Raw genomic sequence first — 25,753 nt, forward strand, 5'->3', positions numbered from 1 at the left:
CTGGGCATGAATGTGGCTTCTGTATTCCCTTAAGAGCATTTTTAAGGCTCTGAACATGCCATAGACTGTGTGAGTGAAACTACCCTCCATGCTGTGCCTGGCAGTTCCATTGCAGACTGTGACATGCACCAATGACTGCTGAAAAAGATTGCCTCCCAGATTCCCAAGCCTTGTGCCCTCTGGGACTATGGGCAGACTGCTGAGCTTGCCTGCCCTGGTTATCCAGCTGGCAAGTTGGAGTCATTTATCACTGTTGTCAGTCATAAGAATGTTGAGGGTTAATCTGCACATGCTGTATCTGCATAGTGTCTTTAGAGCGTCAAGGCAATAATGTATAATTGTAATTTTATTATTAATATTGGTTATTTCATTAAAGTGTAATTTTCAAGCAATGTTCATGTTGATTAAACTCATTTTGTCAATGAGCTGGCATCCTTCCAGCAGCATTATCTCGGTTCTTTGTCTAATAGTGTGGCCTAAACATGTAGATAGATAGCTCTGAAAAGAAAATAACAAATGCCTAAAGAAACCCATCCTTTCTTGTTTTTAATCTAGACTGTGGACATCCATAAAGAAAAGGTTGCTCGCAGAGAGATAGGCATTTTGACGACCAATAAGAACACATCGAGAACTCACAAAATTATAGCGCCAGCGAACATGGAGCGTCCTGTAAGGTATATTCGAAAACCTATAGACTACACGGTGCTGGATGATGTTGGCCATGGCGTAAAGGTAAGAACACCTGAACAGATGAGAACTTCAAGTAGTACAGACCAGGAGATAAGGTTAGACGGAACGACCTTAAAATGTTGCACTCATTTATGTTAGGGAGTATTGTGGGTTTGATATGCTCCCACATACAAACGTTTCAATAACAGAATTAGTTGTTTTATAAAGATTTTTATTATTATTGTTAATTTATTTAAGTGGTGTTTGCCATAACTTTGTGACTATTCAGGGTCTGGAAGTAATGGCTTATGATCTTAGCCTAGTGACTTGTCAGAAAAGCCATGACTAAATTCTAAAATTCTGACTACTCTCTTGCCTGATTAACTTTTCTGTCACTCCCTTTATTTCCTTAACTTTTAAGAAAAATTCAGTCATCTGTTACAGAGAAACAGGCAATTTGGTTTTTTGGTTTTTTTTTTGGAGGGGGTGGAATGACAGGCGGGCTGGTAGGAGCAGGATTAACTAGTTGGCATTGAAGTCTCAGTGGCTCTTAACATCTCCCTCTCATTTGTGCTTTTGGGCAGCCTGTTTTCCCTCTCTCTGAATAAAAAGCCTTTGTAAATTACTGTCCACTGGTTATGGGTAAAATGAATTTAACACCCTTTCTCCCTGGCTATCTTTTTATAGCAGATAATAACTTTGTATACCCCCCAGAGCAGGCCTTCAGGTGTATTCTGTTTACAGTGTTTCTCTTGAATAGTATTGAAAAGCTTTTATTCACAATCTGTGTATCCTCTACAGCCTGATGTCCTCTGGTCAGAGCAGCTAGAGCAGCCCTTCATGAGCCTTTTGGCTGAGCTCCCAAGGAACAGATATTTCATAATTAACACAAAAGAGTGCCGAAGTTGCACTTGTAGTAACCCTGTAGTAACTTGTAGTAACCCTATGAATGCCCAGAGAAGTCTAATTCCAACACAAGCTGGAATGCATATCTATACCATGACTGCTCCAGGATATGAATTCATGTAGTGGCTTTTAGCTACCTGATTTATTTTTTTACACTTTCTGGCAATCAAACCTGTATCTAAACCTGTACTAATTTTGTAACTTTTAGGGTTGCTTTACACTTGTTATTTGAGGCAGGCTGGATAGAGCCTGTCCTATGTAGAAACCTGAAAGATTAGCCCTGAATTGCTGCAAAATAGAAATACTGGGGGCAGAGAAACTGTTGATTTTTCTCATGCATACAAGGAGAGAGCTCTATGAATACAGAATGCAAGAATTGACAAATTCAATGTCAAGATATTGGTTCTTGCATTTAAGTGCTCCAAGGGTCAGATGCTGCAGAAGGCATTTTAAAAACTAGAATAATTATTGTTAGTCCTTGAAGCTAGTGCCTTGCTACACTACCTGTATTGCAAAGACCCAAAACTAGTTGCTGAGTCTCTAAATGCTGAAGTTGTTAGCTGTAGCAGTTGCATTTTCCAGTATAATCATGCTCTTAAGAGTACTAGCGTCTTTACAATTGTGACCCTTTTTATTTAAGAAGTGAAAAAGAGATGCCATCTACTTGTTTTTAGACAGCTCTTCTTAGTAAATATATATATTTTTTAAACTGTCAGTGGTTTAATCTAGTATAACAAACTGCACCTGTTTGGAGGTAAAATAGCATCCAGTAATAACCAAATTAGCAACATTAGTAAGTCAGCTACAAACTACGTCTGGCTATCGTTTCTTTGAGCAATATGCCTAAGTCTGTTTTATAACTGTGGAAAGCATGAAACACTAAGTAGAAAGGTGATATTGCTGGTCAGTATGTAGACTTCTTACACAAGTGAAATAAGCTGCTGGCTCAGCCTCAGGTAGATAGTTGAAGGTATCTGCCATACTTTTGACACCTTCATCACTGTTGACCTTCAGTGGATGCACTGTTGAGAAGGTTGGGCTGAGACAGGAAATGATATAATTACATGTGTAGTTAGCCAACATTTTACTGGGTTGCCTGGAGTGTGACACAGATCACAGCTGTCACAGAGTTATCTCTAGATCTATCTGTGTCCGTGACAGGGGAACAGCAGGTTCACAGGCCCACCAGCATGGAAAAGAAGAAAAGGAGAAAAGGGGAAGGGTAGGGAGATGGGAGCTGGGCCTTAAAACAGAACAATTGCAATGATCTGAGGAGAAAAGTTAATTTATTAAATATGATATCAGAACACAAGATAACACACTGTACAATATATAATTGGAATTGAGGCTAATAAATCAAATAAAATGAGAGAGAGAGTGTCCAAAACCAAAGGCCTTACTCTGAACTGAAGGTGAAATGGCTGGAGAGCACAGCTACACACTGCCAGGCAGCAAGTGAGAGAATCCCATGGCTTGCCAGCTTTATCTTCTCCTCTGAACTCAAAGTCCTCTGGGGTATGTAGTTCTTCTCTTCTGAGAGCCAGGTATTTGGAAAATCGGCAGTGCATGGAAGTGGGGCATTAACTCTTTAACTCCCTGTTAAAGAGGTTAAGTGGCTGTTCCACTCCTTAGCCTTCCTTTTGAAGGACCGCATATGGATGAAATGTCCATAAGAAGGAAAGCTGCCTTTTTTTTTGCTTATTTGTTTGTTTTTAATATGTGCCTATGAAGTCAGGTCTAGCATGAGTCAAAATGGGGAGGACTTTCCCTTACTAGACAGACACTTCATGTAGATGGCCTCAGGAAACACACAGACTATCATTTTTGCCAGTCTTCTAAGTAGTTGCTCAGTTGTCACTCTCTGGGGATATGGGAACGTAGCTGAAGTCATTCTTGGTAAATAAGAGTAACAGTTGTGAAGTGAGAGCCCACCTTCCTGTGTAGAGAGCTTGGTTTGAATTATTAGGCAGAGGTTACTTTAACATTTCCTTCCTTCTTTTCCCCTTCTTCTTTTGTGGTACCAAAAAGGGAGGGGGGGGAGGGGACGGGAGTAGTAATGTGCCAGAAAATAAATAGGTCAAATACAATTACTCATACAGAACATCCCCAGTTTAAGAGGGGGAGGAGGAGGAAGAAGCATGCAAGATGCCTTGAAAGCCCTGGAGTTGACCTTAGAATTTATTGCAATCTTTTTTTTTTAATAGATGGCAGATGGAATTGCAGCAAAGTAGGAAGTTGAAATGATTGCCTTGTGGTGAAGGAGATGGTGTTGAATACATGTGAAATTAAATGTCTAATAGTTGTAATTAGAAAGAGTTTGCAGTATGCAGCAAAAAGTTCTGAAACTGTCTCAAACTATGTCTGAAGATTGATCACTTTTCAACTGCTTAGAGAAGAGTTTTGAATTTCCTTGTTTTAAAGTACAAGTATTTCACTGCACCACAGCAGTAAGAAGCTTTCAAGATCACAAGTCAGATGGGATCTAAGCACTAAAAAGTGTTAATTAGGAAAATGAAGGTTGGAAGGAGCCCTTTAAAGTAGGGATGGGGCCAGAAGTGTGCTTGCAGCAAGGACTCTGCTTTCACCCTTGCTGTGCTTTTGCTCCAGTCAGTTGGTGTCTTTGTGCTTACTGCTGCCTGTGCAAGATGAAAATGCAGATGAGAAGCTGGTGTGAGTGTGAAAGGCTACCTAGACATGACTGCTATCCCTTTAGGATACAACTTGCTGTGCTGGCCACTTGAGTATTAACTTTTAAATAATTCACTGTAATAAAAATACAGTGAGCCAGGGATCCTGAACCTATGCCTCAGCCTTTGTTCCTGCATTAGCTTCTGTTGAACGCTCTTGCTTCAAAGGACATAGTTTCATTAATGTCACAGCATCACTTGGGGGTCATGGCCAAACAGTGAATATTGCTGTAGGGTAGAGAAGCTTTTCTGGGGAGAAAAAACAACCCTCCTTGCTGCCAGCTCTCATGACTGTTGTGAGTGTTGATGGCAAGTGCTTTTCACAGGGCACTTGCTACTGGAAGTTAGAAGTGTGTGTGATGTCATCTGATATAAAATAGATTTCAAGACTTTCTGGCTGCAAAGAAAACTCAGCATTTTGTGATCTACTTATTGTAACTATTAAATATTACTGAGTAAAAGAATTTGGAAAGGTTGAAGTGTTTCAGAACAGGAATTTGATCATCTTTCTCTGACCAAGGCTATTGATAAGTGCTGAGGGAATGATATTAAATTTGCCCTCATTCACATTTTCTGTATCTTAACAACAGTTTAATATGTAAAAACATTATAAAGTTAAACGACATTGGAAACTAAGAAAAAAGAAAAGAAAAAAAAAAAGGAAATAACAGAAGCGAAGCAATAGTGACAAGCTACATCTGGTTACTGTTAACAGAAAGCAATGTAATTACTGAGTTGGAAATAATATCAGGAGATGTTACAGTTGAAGATAAAATTTCATTGCAGAAACTTTACCTACACATGTTCTGTTTTGTAAGAAATATTGATTTGGAGCCTAAGTTCTTGCCACATACCTGCTGTACAGTAGACTATAACAAAATAAAGATCAAAAAAGCCTTCTGAACTGTTCCAGTAAGGAAAGTGAGACACAGTAATTATTTCTTTAAAAACAGCACAGAGTTGGTGGCAGAAGTGTGTTTCCCTCAGTGTCTGACACCCACATACAGAGTGCCTTCTGAAAAACAGCTTTGATTGCAGATGCCCTTCTCCCTAAGTCCCTGTCTTCATTTCTCTATGGAAACTGTGTCCTAGACTGGTTCTTACTGCATGCTTTGCTCATATATCCCATCCGTTCATGTACAAATGCCCTTCCTGCTGCTCTTCCTGCTCCCATTGTGTCACCTTGCCATACTCCAAATCCAGACCTGCTCCACTGACAAGACAGGAGGCAATCCCTGTGCAAAACCAGTGAGGATGCCTATGGGGCAATTGGATTGCCTGGCTGCAGATACACAGTAGCACTTCAGAAGGCATTAGGGCCAGCTGCCTTACTCCTATGGTTGTCTCAGATAATTCTCCCCTAATACCAGGAAAACCTTTTTTAAGCAGAAAGGGAGGTTGGCTAGAGAGTCATCAAGAGCAGTTTTGCTTTTCTTTTGCTGTTAATGACTGATTACTGGTCAAAGGTAAGGACAAATCTAAGGATGGTTATTGCTTTTACAGAATGCATATATTACAGTTCTGAGTTTGCCATACACTTTTTATTAATGCAGATTAGGCTAACGGCAGTTTTTAAACCTGTGTTTCCATTGGACAGCAGTTAAAATCGATAGTCTTTAAGGACTGCTTTCAGTGATCCCACGTACGGCAGAATACAGAGTGAAATTGGCTCTTTAATTTCACAACTTGGAGAAATATTAACCACATACAGCAGGGGAAGTACTGCCAACCTGCATAGAGATTTGAAGTTGCTGCAACCTAAATTGAGGAGTTCGTAGTTGAAATGAGTGGGAAAAGCTGCCTGGACTTCAGCATGGGGAGAATTTCACTGCTGTGTGGAACTGGATTTTGGTATTTCCATGGTTTTAGATAGATGTGCTCATGGAAATGAGTTTTGCATGCTGTCAATAGCCCTAGCTTTCCATACACAATTTTAAACTCAAGTAATAGCTTTCTGGTTCCCTGAATCATGACTAATGTTCACCCATGACTTGTTGCTTGGCATGGGAATTATTAGATGTTCTTCCAATGGCTGCCTCCTGAGGCCAGGAGCGGAGTCCTTCAGAAACCTGGATGTCCTTTGGCTACCAGTAGATACTTCTGGTTGTCTCAGACACCACTCATCAATGCCAGCCATGAATCTTCTGCCATTCACAGCCTTGTCCTTTTGTTCACATACATCAGAGCCCTGCAATGCTGTCTCTGTCTGAACTTATTTTTCTGCTGTTTAGATGGCCAGAACTGAGCAGTCTGGAATTGCTGAAACTACTGCCTTAAGCAGGGAAGGCACTAACTTAAAGTCGTTGCTTAGCTGTCCCAAAATATTGTTTGCTCTGTCCAAACATGCAGTCCAAACTTGAAAACTCAATCTGAGTGCTCTGAAGTCCCTCCATCAGATACAGAAGTAGCCATACCTTTGGCTGTGATAAATGCCTCATATGACCTGTAAACACCTGCTTTTGTCCGTTGCTTGAAGTACATTACTTCTTTCCAGCCCAGTGCTGGCTGTCAGTCTGTGGTCAACCTGTTGTCTCTTGTTAAAGCCCTGTGAGTCTAACACTGCACTAGCTGTCATCGTTTGGAAGTGCAGGGAGGTTGGCTCCTGCTTCTTGAATCTGAAACTATGGTTTCTGCCTCTTAATTCTGTGTCAGCCCTTCAAACTGTGTCTATGTACTTTGCACATTTTCCCAAGAAAAGCAAGACTCTGTTCTTACCTTTAAAACACCTTTCTGCTATGATGCTTGCGAGAAACCCCAACCAGTAGTGCTGCTTAGCATGCTGTTTTATTCTGGGAGTATCCTAATCTGTATGGTTCTGTACTTCGACATCAAAAACATCTCCAGCAAACCTATGCACTGTGGTGTTGTTCTGACGTGTCTAGAATACTGGAGGCTGTCTCTCATGTGTACAGTAACACAACTAGCAGGAGCAGAGAGTTGTGCTCATTACAGCTTCTGCAGGAGTTTTCAGTACATGCCAAGAGCTCAGTACTGCTCTTTGTTTCACTTAGCTTTTCTGAAACCTTTTGCACCTCCTATCTCTTCATTTACAGATTCTCCTCCATATAGGCTTCCCTCTTCAAGCTGTAAGCCCTGTGCACCACTGCCTTTTCCTCATGCCCTGCGTTTCCTTCCTGACTCCAACCTTCCACTACTGATGATTCAGTCAGTCCTGGTGGGCAAGCTCTGCCATCTGGCCTGGCAGCAGTTGGAGAGATGCTTGAACCTATGCTAAACATATACCTGCTTTTCCCTTTGGTTTCCTGCTGTTTTTCCCTCCCCTCCCCTTTTTAAGGCTATATTGATGCCAGACTGCTGCTTAAACTTCCCAGCTCAAAGCAATTTTTGGAATTGTTTAGATAGCACTAAATTTGGCTTTCAGACCAAGAAATGCAGCATGATTGACCTCATAAGATCAGCCAATAAATACAAGAAAATGTCTCCTAATTAATTAGCTTACTAACCATGATTAAACAGCCATATGACCATCTCTCTTTGATTCATCTGCGTTCCTGCCATACTTCTGTCTTCTGGATCCAGAGTTCCTCTCCCATAAGAATCCTCACTCTCTTTCTGTTCCTTCCTTCTCTGTTTTCCTGTCCGTATGACTCCTGTTTACATTAACAGCAGCACAGGGGATATGCACAGAGCTTTTCACTTACCGAAAGCAGAATGACAGCAGCCATCAACTCTTCTGCATAATGAAGAGATATGTGCATGTTTGTGGATCTGAACATTGGTTCATGTAACATAGTTGGTGCAAAGGAGAGGAAGGTCACCTGGTGAAGTGGTAGCAATAGAGATAAAGGTCAAGAGCTTCTGAACTTTGGATCAGCATGTTGAACAATGCTTAGCAGCAAACAGGTTTGAGATGAGATGAGATGAAGAATTTCTGATTCAGTGCTTCGTGAAGATACTCTGTTGCTGCAGTGGGGGGCAGAATGTAACAGTGATTAAGGAGGGGGTGGGAAGACTCACCAGAAGTCTTGAGTGACACCGCAGAAGGGAAGGAAAGAGAGGAATCTTTTTGTCTTTAAATTTGTGAAGCAGGCAAATTTAGTGATAGAGACTGGGTAAGAAACCATGCCACCCTTCCTTTTAAGCCTTTAAAAGGTTTCTGTCTATAGCTGCTAGGATGGGGGCAAGGGGAACAGAACAACGGTTTCACTTTTTGATCTCTATTTGTGTTATGCCATTGCCCTTGGCAACTGGTCGAGTAAGGGGAAGGTTCCTCCTATGAGAGGGGAAAGCTAAACTGCTGAAAGCTTGTTTTATAAATGTAATGCTTGGGAGACTACCCTGGCATCATGGAAATTGAGTGTCATTTTTATCCATGAAATAAATATGTAGGTACAGATGTGGTTCAAATGCCTTCATTCTGTTACTCTGCTGATGAACCTCAGCCCAGACTGGGACTGAACAGGATGGCCTTCAAATTTACTTACCTCAGCTAAGTTTTCTCATTTGAATTTTGGAATGGGCTTTGTGTTTTTGTGGTATGAATAACTTCAGGGCATTGGCTTTCAACCTTTTGAATTTTAAACCCCAGCTGTTTCTCAGTGGTTGGGCAGACCCTGTCAGAAGTGTCAGACATCTGCATTGTTGTATTGCGTATTTTAATTATTTTTTCAAGGTTCATGAACTCCTTTAAATTGGTCTGTACCTCTTGGTCAGGAAACGACAATTTATTTCTAGATGACCTTAAAAATAGTACTGGGATTGTTTTATGTTTTGGGGATGCTGAGATTTTTTTGATAATAAGTGAAACTACCACTTGTTTGCATTCAAAATGATGAATTCCCACCCCCTTAATAAAATTAAAGAGCTCACCTTGGATTTAAAAAAAAAAGAATTAGGTTAGTTTTTATAGAATTATGAAGCCAAGCTGTCATAATTTTTTTCTCTGCAGTCACGAAGGCTGTAAAAATAATACAGTGGAGTCACATAATGGCTTGATTCTAAGAGCTGAAATTTCAGCATGACAATCATTAGAGCACTGCCAACACCGTTTTGAGCAGCCAGCGCAGTGCTGGCTTGAATCAGGTTTCAATCAATAAACCAGAGGTGAAAGGCTCTGCTGCTCATCCTGTCTGAAAACTCTCTTTTCTTTATTTACCATTCAAAGCAGCAGCTAGAATTTCTTCAAAACACACAAAGGTTAAGTGTCAAAACAACGGGCAAGTCACTCTGCACCGTATAGCTGCAACTGTGGTTTTGTGAACAAATTCTTAAGTGCGTGTTGCCATTGAAATAGCATTGATTTGGTTTTGGACTTGAACAGTCAGCAAAGGGCTCTTCAACCCTTTACTGCCTATGAGAAGCCTGGCAAAGCTCAGCTAAGCTTCGTTTTGTCACAAGTGGCTTTTCTCTGGATGTTGCTTAGTCATGGAACATTCTGCTGTGTGACAGCGTGAGCCAGTAACATCTTTGGTAGTGTACTGGGATGTAGCTAAGTATCAGTAGACTCAGATTATATTTTTAAATGTGATTATCTGTAGTTTAACCTGTCCTGTCAGTTGTGATGGATCTGCCATTAATTTCTCCCTTTTTCCCCCTTTTTTTGCCAACGTTAAGTGGCTAAAAGCCAAGGTAAGAAGTGTTATTTCTCCTTTGCCCCACAGTGCCTCATGTGACTGATAGTAGAGGCTGCAGAGCCATTAAAACTGAAAACTAGTGCGCTCTTATGCTCTCCTCTGCTTTCCATAGGATATTTAGATTAAACATGCTATACTTGAATGTTTTGTTGTTTTCAGCGTTTAGCCTGTCAATATATCTGCGATACATTGACATCTGCATTTACACATAGAAGATTAATTTCTCTAACACATGTAGTGCTTTGCTCTGAATTCAGTAGATGCCTCAATTCCCTTCACTTACATTTTTTTTGCAGGAGACTTCCCAGACAATCTGAATGACTCTGCTAGTCAAATAGCAGGGGCGAGCTGAGCCACCCTGGGCCTGCGCTGACTGTATTGTACTGTCAGCATTAAAGTTTGATTGAAATTATTGACACTCCAACTGAGATGAACACAAATGTGGCTTCCCCTTAAAGAAAAGAGAGAAACGAGATTTGTGCATGAGACTGTCAATTGCCTAGCTTTCTGATGTCTGTTGTACATTAATAGCAAAAATAACATTAAGCTTGTATTTGAACTCTTTGTATATACTATTGTCTGTCTTGTGTGTAGCTAAAAACTTGCTGTTTGACAGCTGTCTGGGAATTCTCGCTTCATAGTCTTACACTTAAAAAAAAAACAACAAAACCTGTCAATGATAGAGCTGCTCCGTTATAAAAATAAAATCATGTTTTCCCTTATTTCAGCATGGAAATAACCAGCCTGCAAGAACTGGCACCTTGTCAAGAACAAATCCGCCTACACAAAAACCACCAAGTCCTCCCATGTCAGGCCGGGGAACTCTGGGGTAAGAATGGATAGTGCTCAGTCCTGCCTGTTGAAGACACAGCTTTAAATGCGCCAATGTCGATGTTTCTTAAATAGGTGAATAGATAGCAGTTCTGATGGCCTTTAGGAAATAACACAATTAGTTTTGCTGTGTAAACCCTTTCAGCTGCACTGCCTCGTATTTTCATGGTGACCTTTTGAAATAACTGCTTTTCATGGGGGAGTGGGTTTATTGTAGATATGGATAAAGGAGAAGTTATTGTTATTCCTGAATTTTGGGCAGAAGTCCTGGGTAATGTGAGAGAATATCAATAAGGTTTTAACTTCAGCAGAGGAAAGATTTCATTGTTGAAGTTCTTGTCTGCTTGTTTCTCATTACAGAGATAGGTAATGGCTGTTGATAGCATATTTATTGCATTAACTAAGCAAAATTCATGGCATCATTAACATATTGGCACCACTGATTCTCACTGACTTGTGAATCTTTATTTTTACATTTAAATGAGGAAAATTTTGCTTTTTCCAAGCCTCCCTGTGACCAGAGTTCCCTACCATATCATCAATTTCTCTGCTCTGGACCTGTGGGGAATGAAATCTGCTTATCTCTGTATGCCAGCAAGTATTTGTTGGTAGGGACCAAAGCATGAATACCTGAACAGCTCAAAGCACGTGCCGTGTGGCTTTGTCTGCTGAGAAAGCATTTGAAACAAGGTCTTCTACCTGTTTGTCACACTTAGGCTTTCCTTTATGCTGTGGGTGACTGAGGCACTTTAAAGCTGGCTGCTGTGGCTGTGTCAGCTTCAGCATGTTTTCTCAGAGAGCTGGGCAGCTGGAGAAATGAGAAGTAATGAGACAGAACTGGAGAAACGGCCAAGGAAAATTAGGAGCAGCAACTGCTTTTGTCAAAGACTCAGTGATTTTTAATCCTGATTTGCTGCTTTGCTGCTTCAGGATGGCAGTGTTTATTGTGTATTCTACGGAAAAATTACCCTGGGGGTTTCTCAGCATGTTTTCTGAAAATTCCCATTGCTCAAGGGCACAAAATCAGCATTCCAATTGTCTCTCTTATCCCATCTGAGAGAGCGTTGTTGTTGTTGTTGATCAGCCCGGGAAGCTGGGTAGGATTTTACATCCTCCTGGCTGCCCCCAGTGTGGCAGCAGTGCTGATGGACTGCTGAGCAGTTTCTCATACTCCCGTTGCCTCAGCTGATGCCTGACAAGGATTAATCAGCCCAATGTCATTTCCAGATGAGCATGACAAAAAGCAGCAGTTGACTGAGGGGAAGGAATAATGTGGGTTCCTAACAGAGATTTCTATCTGCCCTTCTTGTTCAGGAAGTACAGCTCTCGTCTCGAGCAGCCATGTTCTGCCAAAGCATGAAATATCATAGGCATGACTGTTTTCCCTAATATATGCAGAAAAATATGCTAGAAACCGCAAGGATGCTGCTCTTCTCCCTTTCATCCAGAAAACAGAGATAAGCGTGTAAATCAGAACAAGCTTGATGTCTAACATGAGCCCTGAAGTACGTGTACAGCTTATTCCTCCAAGGCAAGGGCAGGGCAATCCAAAGTGATGCTGGGAAAGAGTCTTGCTCAGAAACTGCCTGAGCTGTGAAATGAATGAACAGCAGGTACAGGGGCTTTCTGGGGGGCTGCTTGGGCTGGGAGGAGCAGGGGGAAAAGCGAGCAAAAGGCTGGAGCTGGAGAAGCTGATTGGAGGGAGCAGCTGCACCATGAGAGACTTGGAGCAGAACATGGCCTTAGGCTACGTTTGGCTCCCCTGTGGCAGTAGGCACTGGGTGTTGGCACTGCTGTGTCAGAGAAGGGCTGCTTTCCTCTGCCATGCAAGACTGGCAGAAGAACAGAGGGATGGGTTGGACCTGCACGGCACAAAGAAATTATTTTTTACTTCTCTGTGCATGGGAGTTTCAGTCCTTCAGTGAAGCTGAGAACAGTATTCAGCTGAACCTAAGGATGTAGCAGAGTTTGCTTTTGATAGGATATTGAAATTGGACAGGCAAAATAAATAGTGCTATTGAGCCAAGAGGCTGCATTTCTTATTGCCAGTGCATTCCAAGATAGAATACTTCAAAATGTTAGTTTTCAAGGTTATTTCTGTTGGAAGCACATTTTAAATCTTCTGTGCTTATTATTTCACTTGGTGGTATTTAGAGCTCTATCTCTTACAACTGGAATACAAAGTCACTTTATTTTTCCCATGACTGATCTCTTCTGGCAGGTCTACAGGTGGTGGCAGTCTGCACATCAGACTCATCTGCAGTTCTTTATATAGACAAACTAATTTACAAACACCATCATTCATACAAACAAACATGATATTTCCATTTTTCTCCTCAAGAGAGTTTTTAATAGTTAAATTTTTAGTTAAAATTAAATACTGTTGCATTCTACATTGTAAAAAGGAAGTAGATGCATTTCTTAAAATACTGTGAAACCATATAGCTTAACAGGCTCGTTATAACCAGCAATGGAACAAGTGATTAAATGCCAGTAGTTTACTATTTTTGTTTTTGCTTAGCTGGTGTGTTGCCAAGTTCCGTGTCTTGCAAGGGATCTCTTGGTAACTGGTGAGAACTGAAGAGCTCTGCAGCTCAGTACAATACACACACTGTTCTGAAGGCATAAACGGGATGGGTAAATAGATCTTGAAAGATCCATGCTGCATTTCTGAGTTGATGCAGTCTGCTCAGTGACCTTGGAAGACTCTGAGCTTCACTTTCTGTGTCTGTAGAATGGAGACAATGAAGCTGATCTCTGAAGTGCTTAAAGATCTGCTTAAGTGATATGCTTGATTACAGCATAAAACAGCACTGCTAGGAAGAGCACTGATGATTGCAAGGGTAACTTGTTCTGTAAATAGTTTGGACTTACTCCTTAGATACATAGAGTATTTCTTAATGAGTTGAATACCTTCAGCCAAGAATGCTTTTAGGATGGTTAAGCATTTGAAGGGGAGAGGGAGAAAGAAGGCATTGTTAAAAGGGAAAGAATTGCTCACATGCAGTGTATTAAAAGATAACCCTGGGTTATGGTACAGGTGTAACTGCTGTATGGCATGTAGTTCAAAGCATATATTTTTGGTGATGTATTTAGCTTAGGCTTTTTTAATCAGTTCGTGCTCTAGGCCAACTTGTGTGGATCTTTCTACGTAAGAGCACTTTAGAGAGTTGAAGGTGATTTCACTACCTCTCCCTGGTGAAATTTGTTTGATATACTCTAATGTGGTTCACTGTGGTCTCATGTGAAAATGTAAAAAACCAAGTGGCTTCACTGCTTCATGCAGTTATCCTTTTGATTTACTGATTGTTTATCTCTCTGTCTTCAAATCTTTCTCTCTTGACCAGACGAAATACTCCTTACAAAACCCTGGAGCCAGTCAAACCACCAACGGTCCCTAATGATTACATGACCAGTCCTGCCAGACTGGGCAGCCAGCACAGCCCGGGGAGAACAGCTTCCTTGAACCAGAGACCAAGAACACACAGGTAAAACATTTTTTCTCACCCACACGCCTTCCTGCCTGGCATGCTGCTATTTACTGAAAGTCACAGAAAAGCTTTGAAGCTTAGTGCTCTTGGTGGCACAGACTTCATTTTCTGTGGTACTTTTTTCCCAAAAATAAGCAGAACTTCAAAATTTGTGCAGTTGAGAAGTCAAGCAATGATGGGTCCTACTGGGTTAGAAGCTGCCTAGCTAGCCTTAGTCCAAAATGTTGTTACCCTTGATAGAATAGTTTTTTTGTTGTTGTTTTCAAGTCCAGTAGTTGCAAAGGGGAATTTCTCTTGATTAAAAACACTATGATGAAAGTAGTCTGAAAGAGCCAATTGCTTTCTTTTGGCTAAAACTTAATGCTTGTAATCAGTACCTGCATGATAGAAGTGAAATGTAAAGCTTACTCACAAAGCAGGTATTGGCATTAGCCAATTGTTTCCACATGATCGAGGATTTTGATGAAAGAGTAGTGTGCCCTGACGTGAGAAAGGTATCTTAATGTACTTTGTTCTTTTTTTTATCATGTAAATTTATTCTCAAATTGCAAGGATAGATTTTTCTTTGTGAGTTTAGTTTCCTCAGTTTGACAGTATCAGAACTTCCAAACTGCAGGAAAAAAAACAAAAACAAAAAACAAAAAACAGACAAAAGAGCTCAGTAGCTAAAAATAAAATGGTAATTTATTTTTCAGAGAGCTTCTTCCTTAATTTTTTTTAACACCCTGTAGACAATTAAAATACAATTGATCACTAATTAGAGATTGAAGATATTTTGGACATGATGTTCATGAAATGGTGTCAGAATTAAGTAGTGTCTAAATCTGGATGCAGTGAAGATCTTGGTAATCTGTTTAGCTGGCTCCTGTGAATGCTCCCTACATTTGTCTCACAAGATCTGTATTTTGTGTAGACTGCATTAGAAAGTCAGCTGCAACCATGGTGACAAGATCAAGGTCTTCACAGACAGAACACTAACTTTGAAGAAGTTATCTTGGCTTCCATTTCAGATCACTGATTCTCTTTTTGTAACAGTATTCTTTTCTTAAGAAATGTTTGAATGATTTGTAACTACCCAGGATTGGTAAATAAACTGTAAAATCACTGGGTACTTAATCATTAATGTGAATGGATGAAAGTGGTGGTGTTTTGGTTTCAAGGTGTCTTGACTGCTTAGTTCCCTTTATATTATCCATTTAATCTGTGTAAATTCAAGCCTTGGCCTAAGGAATGTTCTCGGGTAAAATAAGGACAGATGTCGTCTGAACTTTGATTCCTTTTTTTGTTCCTCAGTGGAAAGAGATGTTTTGGTCTCTGCAGTAGATCACTAAAAGCGTGTTCTGTATTGCTGGCCTAGGACATACGAACAGTACTGAGACAAATTGCCACCTGGTTGTACTGTTGTCTTAGAAACAAACTTCTCTCGCACAAATTGTGTGCATGTGTGTGTGAAAAGGTGTACTGGCTAAGCAGATAATTATTCTTTCCCTTCTCCTACCCAGCTTGGATAATCACAGCTTTTCTCAGTGAAAAACTTTTTATTCTAAGCCCCTATTCTAAGTAGAGGAAAGGTTCCTTCAGCTGATAGCACAATTAATTTTAAATAATTATTTGTAGTTTAGGCATGAACTCTTCCAGCCCCAGTTTATTGCTTCTAATTAATACAAGGCTCTTGAACTATTCCTGCAGTTGTTACTCTATTGCCTAGAACTGGTATGGTTGCTTACCTTTTTATTTTTGAAGTCATGTAATTAGACATTTTATGCATAGTGGTGTTCCTCAGCTTAGCTAATTCCATTTATTAGGGATGTAATGCTTCCTGCATAATTGATTAGCTATATGAGATTGTAGGTAGAGAGACAAGGGCTTTTTATAGTGGATTTTTTTACTGTCTGTAATTGAGTTAGATCAGCAGAGTTCACACAGGAAGTGTGGCTGTTGATAGGCTTTTGTAAGAAATGTGTGCTAATACTTGTTTTTCTGTTTTTCTCTTATAGTGGTAGTAGTGGAGGAAGTGGCAGTCGAGAGAATAGCGGCAGCAGCAGTATTGGCATTCCCATTGCCGTGCCTACACCTTCGCCGCCAACCATTGGGCCAGGTAGGAGGGACTCTTCCCATGTTAACTTAAGGTTTAATATCAGTCACTTGTGTTTATACAAATGAATAGAAGTTTTTACCTCAAATAAAATACAGAAGATGACCTACAGAAAATTGCCAGTAGTAGAATTCAGACTTGTCAACTAGTGTCATTTATTTTGGTACAGTCTGAAGTTGCTAAGCTGTGAGAGAGACCACTGACAGAAGCAGGAGAACTGGTGTGTATAGCACAGCAGTGAAAGAGAGCAATGCAGGATTTATCAGTGTCTAAATCTGTTGAATTTGTTCCTTGGTTCACTTTCTTACACACGTGTAGGCTTTCCTTTTCTATTTCCCGGTGTTTCTGATCCTGCACTGGTTCGAATAGGCATATATCTTACTATCATCTGTCATCCCATTGAAATAAATGGGAATAAAGACCTGCAGGTACAGAACCCTTTGTAGGATCAGGGTCTGAGCTTGTATCAGTTTACTAAAGTTGAATTTTTGTATTTTTTTGGGAAGCCTATCAAATGCCCTTGCTTTCTTACCTGCTTTTTAAATATGTGGTCTAATTGGGAATATAAACTATTTTATTAGCACACATTTCTGTTCCTCCTCCTCCTGGAGCCCCGCCAGCACCACCACTGCCACCACCTCTCCCGATGGGCAGTCTGATAGGTGAGACTTGTGTCAATGCTGAAGTGATTGCAGTCACGCTGCATAATCAATAATCATCTCTTCCTAATGGACTTAGTGAAGCTGTTTTTTTCATCTGTACTGGGATCTACATGATTTTAACATCAAAATCAGTTCTGATGTGATTTTTTTTTTCTTACACAAATCTAATCTCCACTAACTTCCTGTGGTTAAAGCCTCTGAAGGTAAATGTACAAGGTATGGGGAAAAGCTGCTAGTTGCTTGAAATCTCTGTTCCCAATAAAGCTAAGGTCCAATATGTCTTTTCTGAAAGAGCTCAAAATTAGCTGGAACATTGCTATTCTGCTTTATCACTCTTGCAGTTGAAACTAAGCTGCTACAGTTGCACTCTCACTTAAAAATGGTAGCTGATGTGTAGGGTGATGTACGTATTCTATCCTGAGGGAAAAAGGTGACTGAAAAGCAGAAGTGTCTGTCACAGTGGCTTGGGTTTGATCCTGTAATGCTGCAGGCAGATGCCAAACTGGAAGACTTTATGATACAAGCCAACAGTTCTTGAAAAAAAGCTTCAAACATTACATGTTGCTGTTAGGAAAGGATTTAAAAGTAATAAGTGTAAAACCACACAGACCTCTCCCTTTCCTATCAGAGACTGATGTCAAAATTCATAGATCTTGTTATGAAACCAGCTTTGGAGGCTTTGACCCATGTAACCCTTTGCACTTTCTCTTACTGAAGTGTTAAGCGAAAGTGACTTTGGATGGCACTACAGGACTGCAAACTTCTGACCGCGCACTGTGCCATGCGTGTGCGTTTTGTATATATTTTTATCTGTCTGTATAAGATATATACATATGTATTTAAAAGCACAGAACATCTTATTGCAAAACAGTTTTTGCATTCAAAAACTGCGGAGTTGTGCACTGATCCATGTGACCTCAGCGTTTGAGATTCATTAGTTTGCAAGGCTTGATGCTGTTGTTCATCTGTCAGAGGTGAATGCAAAAAGAGAACTTAAATTGTTTTATTAACCTTGGCTTTTGTACAGCAAACATGGGGAAGGTAAAAATGGGTATCCATCTTAAAGAATGAGTGACATGTCTTTCTGACAGCCGGCACTGGTGATTCTGATCTATTAGAAGTGCAAATTCCATGAATATAAAAGCACAGCTAGCAAATATGATTGGTGAATGTGCCAAGCGTCTGAAGCTTGTGACATTTATTTTACTATTTTATTAGAGCATTTTTTTATATTTGATTGGAGACAAATTCTGGTTCACAATGGAGAACATTTGCTTTCAGCAGAATGTGTGATTTTTTGTGTGCTCTTTTCAATAAAGGGTATTGCACGTAGAATTATTGAGATATGCTTAGGAGCTGGAAGCTGGTCCAAGTTTCCAGCCCCATCCAGACTGTCAAAGTAGTTATCAGCATTTCTCAAATGCCCTTTATATGAATGTTCTTTTATGTCTTGTGTATGTTTTCTTGTAATTGATTATAACAGGGATGTTTGTCTTCTGTTAATCTCCTGTTACTGTCTTAATTTACTGGTGATGTGTGGTCAAATAATTCCCAGGTTCTGGGCTTTTTCTGTTTTCTGCATTCTATCCCAAGTAAAGCTCTGCTCAAGTCTTTTCCTTGGTTCCTCTGGCTAATGCTTTTCAGCTGCTCCAGGTTCAGCTCCTGGTTCCCAGTATGGCACAATGACCAGGCAAATCTCGCGACACAACTCTACCACTTCTTCAGCATCTTCTGGTGGATACAGACGGAATCCTTCTGTGACTGCCCCATTTTCTGCTCAACCTCATGTTAATGGCGGGCCTCTTTATTCTCAAAATTCAAGTAAGCTTCTGAGCTCTGAAATCAAAAACTGTTTTGAGCAAAATGATTGTAAAAGTATGCATGGCATTTTAATCCATTTGTGAAGAGCATCAATAAGATTATTGCTTTCTTTCCTGAAATAGAAGGAAAAACAAACAAGAAAAACTCTGAGTTGTACAGAGATTGTACTGTATGCAATTTCACTGTTTTTCCCCTCTGAGTTGTTTGCTGTTACTCACGACGAGAAATTATGATGATTGCCTGTCTAATTATGGGCACATTATACTTAGCATTTTAGGTGTGTTTGGAGAACATAAACTAAAACCAGATTTTTTGCAGGAGACCTAATGTGGTTGTAGCACACTTCCTCCACTACTGGACTAGTGGCGAGAGAGTGCTATTGGAGCACGGTGCTCATAAAACAATCTTTTCCCATTACTCAGTATCTCCCTGTCTCTGTCTTGTTCTCAGATCCTATTTCTGTCTCCAAATTTCTCTTTTGTTCTTCACTTTAAACTTGACCATTAGAGAAGGGACGAAGAGTTCAGTCTCTTTTCTTTTTAACAAATTGCTCCTCTATGCTTCTACACCAATAGTAGAGATGGAAATGAGTGAGTGGTGGGATGCCCCATCTCTAGAGGCATTCAAGGCCAGGCTGGATGTGGCTCTGGGCAGCCCGGTCTAGTGGTTGGCAACCCTGCACATAGCAGGAGAGTTGAATCTAGATGATCATTGTGGTCCTTTTCAACCAGCCCAGCTCTATGATTCTATGATTCTATGCAGTGGGCAGCTGAGCCTGGTTTTAGTCAGCAGGGTTCTGCCTAACCACGGAACACGGCAAGCAAGGTTGACTGCAGAAAGTTCTGCAAAAGAGGGATCTACTAGAATCTTGGTGGAAAGCTATGTTTAGATCAGGGACTTTTTCCTTACTGTCTTCAGTCCAAAATTATCCTTGCTGAAATTCTTCCTTACTGGAAACAACAAGGAGCGTTTTGACCAGATATACGTAGAGGAGTGACTGTACTCACATGGCTTCTAGTGCTGTGCCAACTCTAAACTTCAGAGTGATATTCCTATAAAAAGAAATGTTGATGTTTGGGCTGAAGATCTCTACAGATCAGTGCTGCCTGGTTCTTTCTTAAGGAAAGAACACACAGACAATATTTGAGACACTAGGGTGAAACACTTTCTCAGTGGTTTACAAGTACGACATTAGTCCAAGAACGTCTTTCTATGCAGGCACAGTACCTATCTACTTTTTTTTTTTTCCCATTCCTAATTTTCAGACTGACTCTTCATTTTCTTCCACATTCTGCTCCCCAAAATTAATTGTCCATAATAACAGAAACCCCCTCCTGCTCAAACAGTTGTGTTCTGATGAATAAACAGGACTTCTGGAAATAGTTAGTCATCTTGAATGCTCTGCACACCACTATTTCTGAACATGTGGAGTTTTCCAAAGCAATTTTTTGCTCAAATGCAGGTGCTGTTCCTCAGTCCGGCATCTCTGGTGTTTTCAAAATACTGATTGTCAAATTTTTTTTGAACAGTATTTTGATGATGGGTGCGTTTTTTCTACCTTAAACTGTTTTTTTCTCTGTTTCTGTAACTGGTGATTTTTTTAATGCTACTGTCTTGACATTAAATCTAGGTTCCACGTTTCCTTAAGGTTTTACTTCTCATGCTAACAAATATTCTGTTTTTTTCTTAGATGTTTACTTCAATTTTGTGAGAAACCTGTTTGTTGTCCCTCTTTTATTGGTTGTTTCCCTCATTCCGTTGATTTGATTATTGGTTTTGTAATGAACTAAATGCTTCATTTTTATTCATCAAACATTAATCTTAGTCATGGCTTTATTTAAAATTGTTGCTTACTTGGAAGTATGGAACCTCTTTCAAATTTGATTCCAACTGGATTATGCTGCTGAATTCCCATCTTCGCAGGAATTCTCTGTTTTGATGCAAGAGAAATTCTCCTGAGAAGAGGCACAGTGTAAACAAATGAGTCAATGTTCTGTTGTTGTTTTCTTTTTTGTTTGCTTTTTTCTCTCTCCTCCCCACCTTCATGCTGTCCCACCAGCACTGATACTTTATGTGGCACATCCTGCTGCCACCAGGCCTCTCTGCTGTGTGCAGAGGGAAAAGCTCAACACCTCAGCTGTCAACCCGATGGGGCTGAGCGCTGGTTCAGTGTTTCCTGTCTCATGTCTCACTGAGCAGGGCCGTGCTTCAGGGGAAACGAGAAGCCTTTGCCACTTAACAACTTCACAGTTCTTAAGTTGCAGGGTGCCTCTAACCACAGAGGGCTTAATAACTTGAAATAAAACACCATTCCGCTCAAAACCTACTTATTTTCTTTCCAACAAGCAACAAGTCCCTTTTTATATGCAGAACAACAACGCTGTGAGCTGTCCCTTGTCCCCATCCCCAGCAAAATTACAGGAGGTGCTCTGTACGAGTACTGACATCACAGCATTGTTTCCTTTGTAAAGTCGCTGTCTTTACTCTGTGTCAGTGCTGTTTTGCTGCATTTGATGTAGCTCTCTGCTCTGATGGTAGAGGAGGAGTCCAAAATCCTCCACACCAGCGCCTCCTCTTCTGGCAGCACACTTTATACAGAGAACTCCTGGATCTGAGCAATTGTGAGCACAATGAGAAGCTCAGCACTGCGTGCTGCCTGAGCCCCCCGCGCTCACCCCAGGAGCTCCCCGCTGTGGTCTGCACTCTGCTTTGTGCTCAGATGGATGCGGGCAGGTTTTGCTTTTTGGGCCTTGATTGGCTGGCCCCGAATTCAGCCTTGTTGGAAACACAAGCTTGAAGAAGGTTCTTCTGTGTGTGTGTTCTTGTTGTTCTTGACATACTTTGTTTTGTGGTCCTCGTTACTGACGGCTGCTTTTATTTGTTTCCTTTTTTTTTTTCCCCTGTGTCCGTTTGACTTTTCCTATCCCCTGTGTGCCTTGCTACCAGTTTCTATTGCTCCACCCCCTCCCCCTATGCCTCAGTTGACTCCACAGATACCTCTCACAGGCTTCGTGGCCAGGGTGCAGGAAAACAGTAAGTTTGGACAAGCTGAGCTATTAAAGGGTAGAGCCTCCTTCCTTCTAGCATGCATGGCTGGCAAGTCAGACTCTCTTTTGTTTCCTTTTCCAGAAGCTAATACCATCTTGCGTTGTAGTGTCAATATGCTATTGGAGCTGAAGGGCACACTCGTCAATATTTTATAACATGTGCATGATTATTACTGACCCATTTAAGTTCCAAACTGCAAATCTATTAGAGAAATACAGTGTGAAATATGTGGCATCTGCTTCATCTGAATGTAGAAGTGTATCTTAATTAAAATATTAATTTCATGTTGAATCATCCTGCCCGAGGCTTTTTCAGTAGGGATAATTGATTAGTTTTTATTAGAAGGCTTATGCAGACTGTCAAAATATGTACTGTGCAATCATTGACTCCAATACTGCGGTAGTTTTTGGGGAGCTACAAAGGCAATTGAAAATGTGCAGTCTTATGATCTAATGCCATTACAAAGGAGTTCCTGAGGTATTTCTCCTCTCACCCGCCTTTCATTCTCCATTGCTTTGTGTCCTGTAGCCAGATTTCCCTACTGAGCTGCTTACAGCATAGCTCTGTGGATAGATTTGTGAGAGATGCTCCCTGGCTGTGATTTGTTTTCCACTGCTATCTCTGTTTTTACCATTATTACTTTATTCATTTCAGGTGAGTGTTCCTATCCCGAATTCTAGCGCAGGGGTAAAGTCTTGCTCCTGCTGTGAGTTCATCTTTGTTCCAGGAGAATGTTGTTGTTTTGTAAACAAAAGAAAGAATGCAATGCAGGTAGGGCATGAAATGAGTATAACGCATTCTTACGGCGTTTGGGAATCATGGTGGAGTCTGCTAGAATCTCAGGGATTGTTACTGTGCAGTGGTGCTCCAGGATATGCTGAGGGGCCCTCAACGCTGATTGGTGTGGCTATGCAGCTTCCCATATGAGCTTCTTAGTGCTCATATTGTGAGCGTTTCCCCAGGTATAAGAAGCATCTCTGTGGTTCCCATTCAGAAAGAAGGTATTTTGGTGTTATGTTAGGTGAATGCTAAGAATCGTGTTTATGTAGACTAGCATGCCACAAAATTGACATGCCTTCCCAAAATGCAAAGTGTAGAGGTACTAAAGGTATAAAAGGTACAAAATGTCTTCACTTGCAGATAACCTTAAGAAAATTGACACCTGCTTCTGAATTGTTCCAAGTATTGTCCTCCTGGAAATAACGCAGCACTTGGGGGAGCAGAGATGAAAGGGACAGACTTATTTGTCTGTGTCGCAATGAAAATTAAAGCTGACTTGTGAATGAGATTGCAGCAGAAAAGAGCTTGAAATGTGGTCTAGGAATTGTCCTATTTATTTTCTTTCTTTAATAGTCCCTGGGGTTTGAAAGTTCTCTAATGAGTGTGGTTTTGAGCTGCTGCTGCCGCCTTGTTTCAAAGGTGGGAGTGCGTGTGGCAGCTGTGCACACACTCAGCAGAACTGGCTGCAGGGGACCTTCAACTGTCTTGTTTTCTACAGCACAATCACAGGAAGTGGAGTTACAGAGACACGGGTAGGCTTGTCTCTTATGGGAAAAGTCTTTCTTTCCTTTTCATAAAGATTGGTGGGTTTGGAAAGCATCCTCTGTGCACGCTGTGGACTCCTTTCAGACTTTTTCTAAGGCAGGGGATTAGAAAATGCTCAAGGCCTGTTCTTTTTTCCTGCTCCCTGTGCCCAAGCCATGGGTGCCTCCTGCAGAGAGGTTTAGCAGTGTGCCCAGGGACCAGCGACTAGCTGTCAGCTGCTGCACTCTCACACCCGGTCTGTTAAAGATGAGTCTGCAGGGCCCCACTTAATGACAGGGATGTGAACACAAGCTAGAGAAGATGCTTCAATTTGAAGCTTTGTTAAGTCCGGTCTCTGTATCGGACCCTGTACCCTTCCTCATTTAGAGTACTTCTGTATGCCATTTTTTTCATCTAGAAAAATTGATACTGCTCCTGATTTTGCCTGGCTGAGTTCAGAACCAGGCAACGTGTAGGTTGCAATCCCAGAGATGGAGTGGAGTCCTGGGGTGACACTTGTCTGATTTTCTGTTCTGTTTTCTCCGCTTGTGTAAATGTGATGTTGAATTGTTTTACACATTTCCCATAAAACACCCACTGTGAGCACAGCATTTTGATTAGGGTGTGTGTTGGCACTTCCACACTCACATTTCCTGCCCTCTTCTGTTCTTGTCAAATAAGCATCTTCACTGTTGAATAAATACAGCCTTTATTAAGGTAAGGATTTCTCAGCATCTCAAAGGATTGTTGTTCAATACTTTTCCTGGCTGTAGCTGGATACTAAGGATAGCAGTATATTTGGTGAAAGATGTGCTGAGAAGAGCAGACAAACCCTGTGTATTTATAAATAGTGCTGTCATGTGCCTGTGGTGTAGTAACGAAGCCTGCCTGTGAGTGCTGCTCAGTAATGCAGGCAAGACAGAGCACTCAATTGGACAGAGACTTTGTTAGTCTGTCTCCAAGTGACATCAGTGGGTTTCTGTATGGAAGAGGAATTGCTAACATAGTGGCAGCCGCCTCCTGCCGCAAGGCTATGGGGCACTGGAGCTCGGCTAGCCACACTGTGGGGAGCTGTGATTGAAGTGACAGCAGTGCCTTGGGGGCTGTGGCCTTCCCCCATCACAGCACAGCCTCTCTGGCACAGCTAGAACTTGAGAGCTGTGCTGAGCTGTGTTGCTGAGGGCCAAAGGTTAGTCACTGGTTAGTAGTGGCCAGGCAGATGTGAGGAGCAGTAAAGCAAACAAATGTAACTAGCAATAGCTAGAGCTTCACTCCGTGCTGTGTTCTTTCCTCGCTTTCCAGCTTGTCTTTCTTATAGGTAGCAGCATTCTGGAGCATATGCCCTGCTCTTTCAGTCACGCCCTCTCAGAGCAGTGGATTTCAGCCTCTGTCTGTGTTTCATATGCAGACTTCCAGATTGCTTGTAATTAAATCTGTGTGCTTATACAGCAGTGCTGAGCTCAGTGATGGTTCCTTACAGTAACTCCCATCCAGGTTTGTGTGTAGTGGCCCCAGATCCAGGGAATGAGATGGGCAGCCCTGTGTCTCACATCTGAGATCTGTCTCCCCTCTGTTCTGCCAGCTGCTATGAATGTTACTAAGATCTGTTTGAAAGAGTGATTTGTTCCATAATGCCTTTCTCTTTTCCTTTTCCCAGAGCAACCTGTAATTGTGCTGATTGGAGAGTGTCAGGGCAGGGATTTGACATTTTGGATTACTCACTTAATTCCTTGAGCACTTTTTCCCAAAGAGCAGCAGCTGTCTGTTGTAGTTTTCCATTTGTTAACTGTATCCTGGATGTGTGCATGCATACACGCAAGCCAGTCTGCAGGATACTGATCAGTACAAAGCTTTTCTTCCGCAGAAAGATCGCTTGGTTTTTGAAGCCCAGTCTCGTCCCTTTTTTGTGATCTGTACCAGATCTTTTTGTGCTCTTAGGGCTAGCTCTGAGAGAAGGAATCCAAAGAAGCAGTGTTCACAAACAAATGAAAGTGACTGTACAGGCAAAGGCTTTGTGCAGAACGAATGGTGCTGCTGGCTGGCCAGCAGCTGCTGCTGCCCGGCTCAGAGGGTGCTGCTTGCAGTGCTCCCACAGCTTCTGCTGCAGTCAGCCCTCAGCATGGCCAGCGAGCAGGGCTGCCCGTTGCTGGTGTTCAGCTTATGACCTGCAGCATGTGCTTTGACTCTAGTAGCATCTGTATGTAGATCTGACTACTAATAACGAATGTAGCTGCGTGTTGTAGCTGTTAATACAAAGCCTCTGTTTCTAATCAGTGCATGGTATTATAGCGCATGCTATGTGTGTTGTCATCCCCGCCCCTTTTATTTACAGTCTACAGCCTCAGGTTTGTTTGTATCTGCACGCTGGTTTTCATGTAAAAAAACTTTCCCAACGTTTCCAGTTGCTGATAGCCCGACTCCTCCC

The 25,753-nt window shown here is 41.4% G+C and overlaps 1 protein-coding gene across 1 annotated transcript in view; it reads left to right on the plus strand.

Annotated features, from left to right (window-relative positions):
• Nucleotides 1–551: 551 nt before the first annotated feature.
• ABI1 (abl interactor 1) overlaps nt 552–25,753 on the plus strand; it is a 40,556-nt gene continuing 15,354 nt past the window's right edge. Inside the window, exons 1-9 of the mRNA XM_019616746.2 lie at nt 552–732; nt 9,837–9,851; nt 10,585–10,685; nt 14,035–14,175; nt 16,176–16,276; nt 16,855–16,935; nt 18,580–18,756; nt 21,703–21,789; nt 25,731–25,747. Of these exons, the coding sequence (XP_019472291.2) occupies nt 658–732; nt 9,837–9,851; nt 10,585–10,685; nt 14,035–14,175; nt 16,176–16,276; nt 16,855–16,935; nt 18,580–18,756; nt 21,703–21,789; nt 25,731–25,747 (795 nt within the window). The 5' untranslated portion in view covers nt 552–657. The remainder of the gene's footprint in view (nt 733–9,836; nt 9,852–10,584; nt 10,686–14,034; nt 14,176–16,175; nt 16,277–16,854; nt 16,936–18,579; nt 18,757–21,702; nt 21,790–25,730; nt 25,748–25,753) is intronic.

The sequence above is a fragment of the Meleagris gallopavo genome, chromosome 6 (assembly GCF_000146605.3).
Source record: "Meleagris gallopavo isolate NT-WF06-2002-E0010 breed Aviagen turkey brand Nicholas breeding stock chromosome 6, Turkey_5.1, whole genome shotgun sequence".
In the NCBI taxonomy this organism is placed as follows: Eukaryota; Metazoa; Chordata; class Aves; order Galliformes; family Phasianidae; genus Meleagris; species Meleagris gallopavo.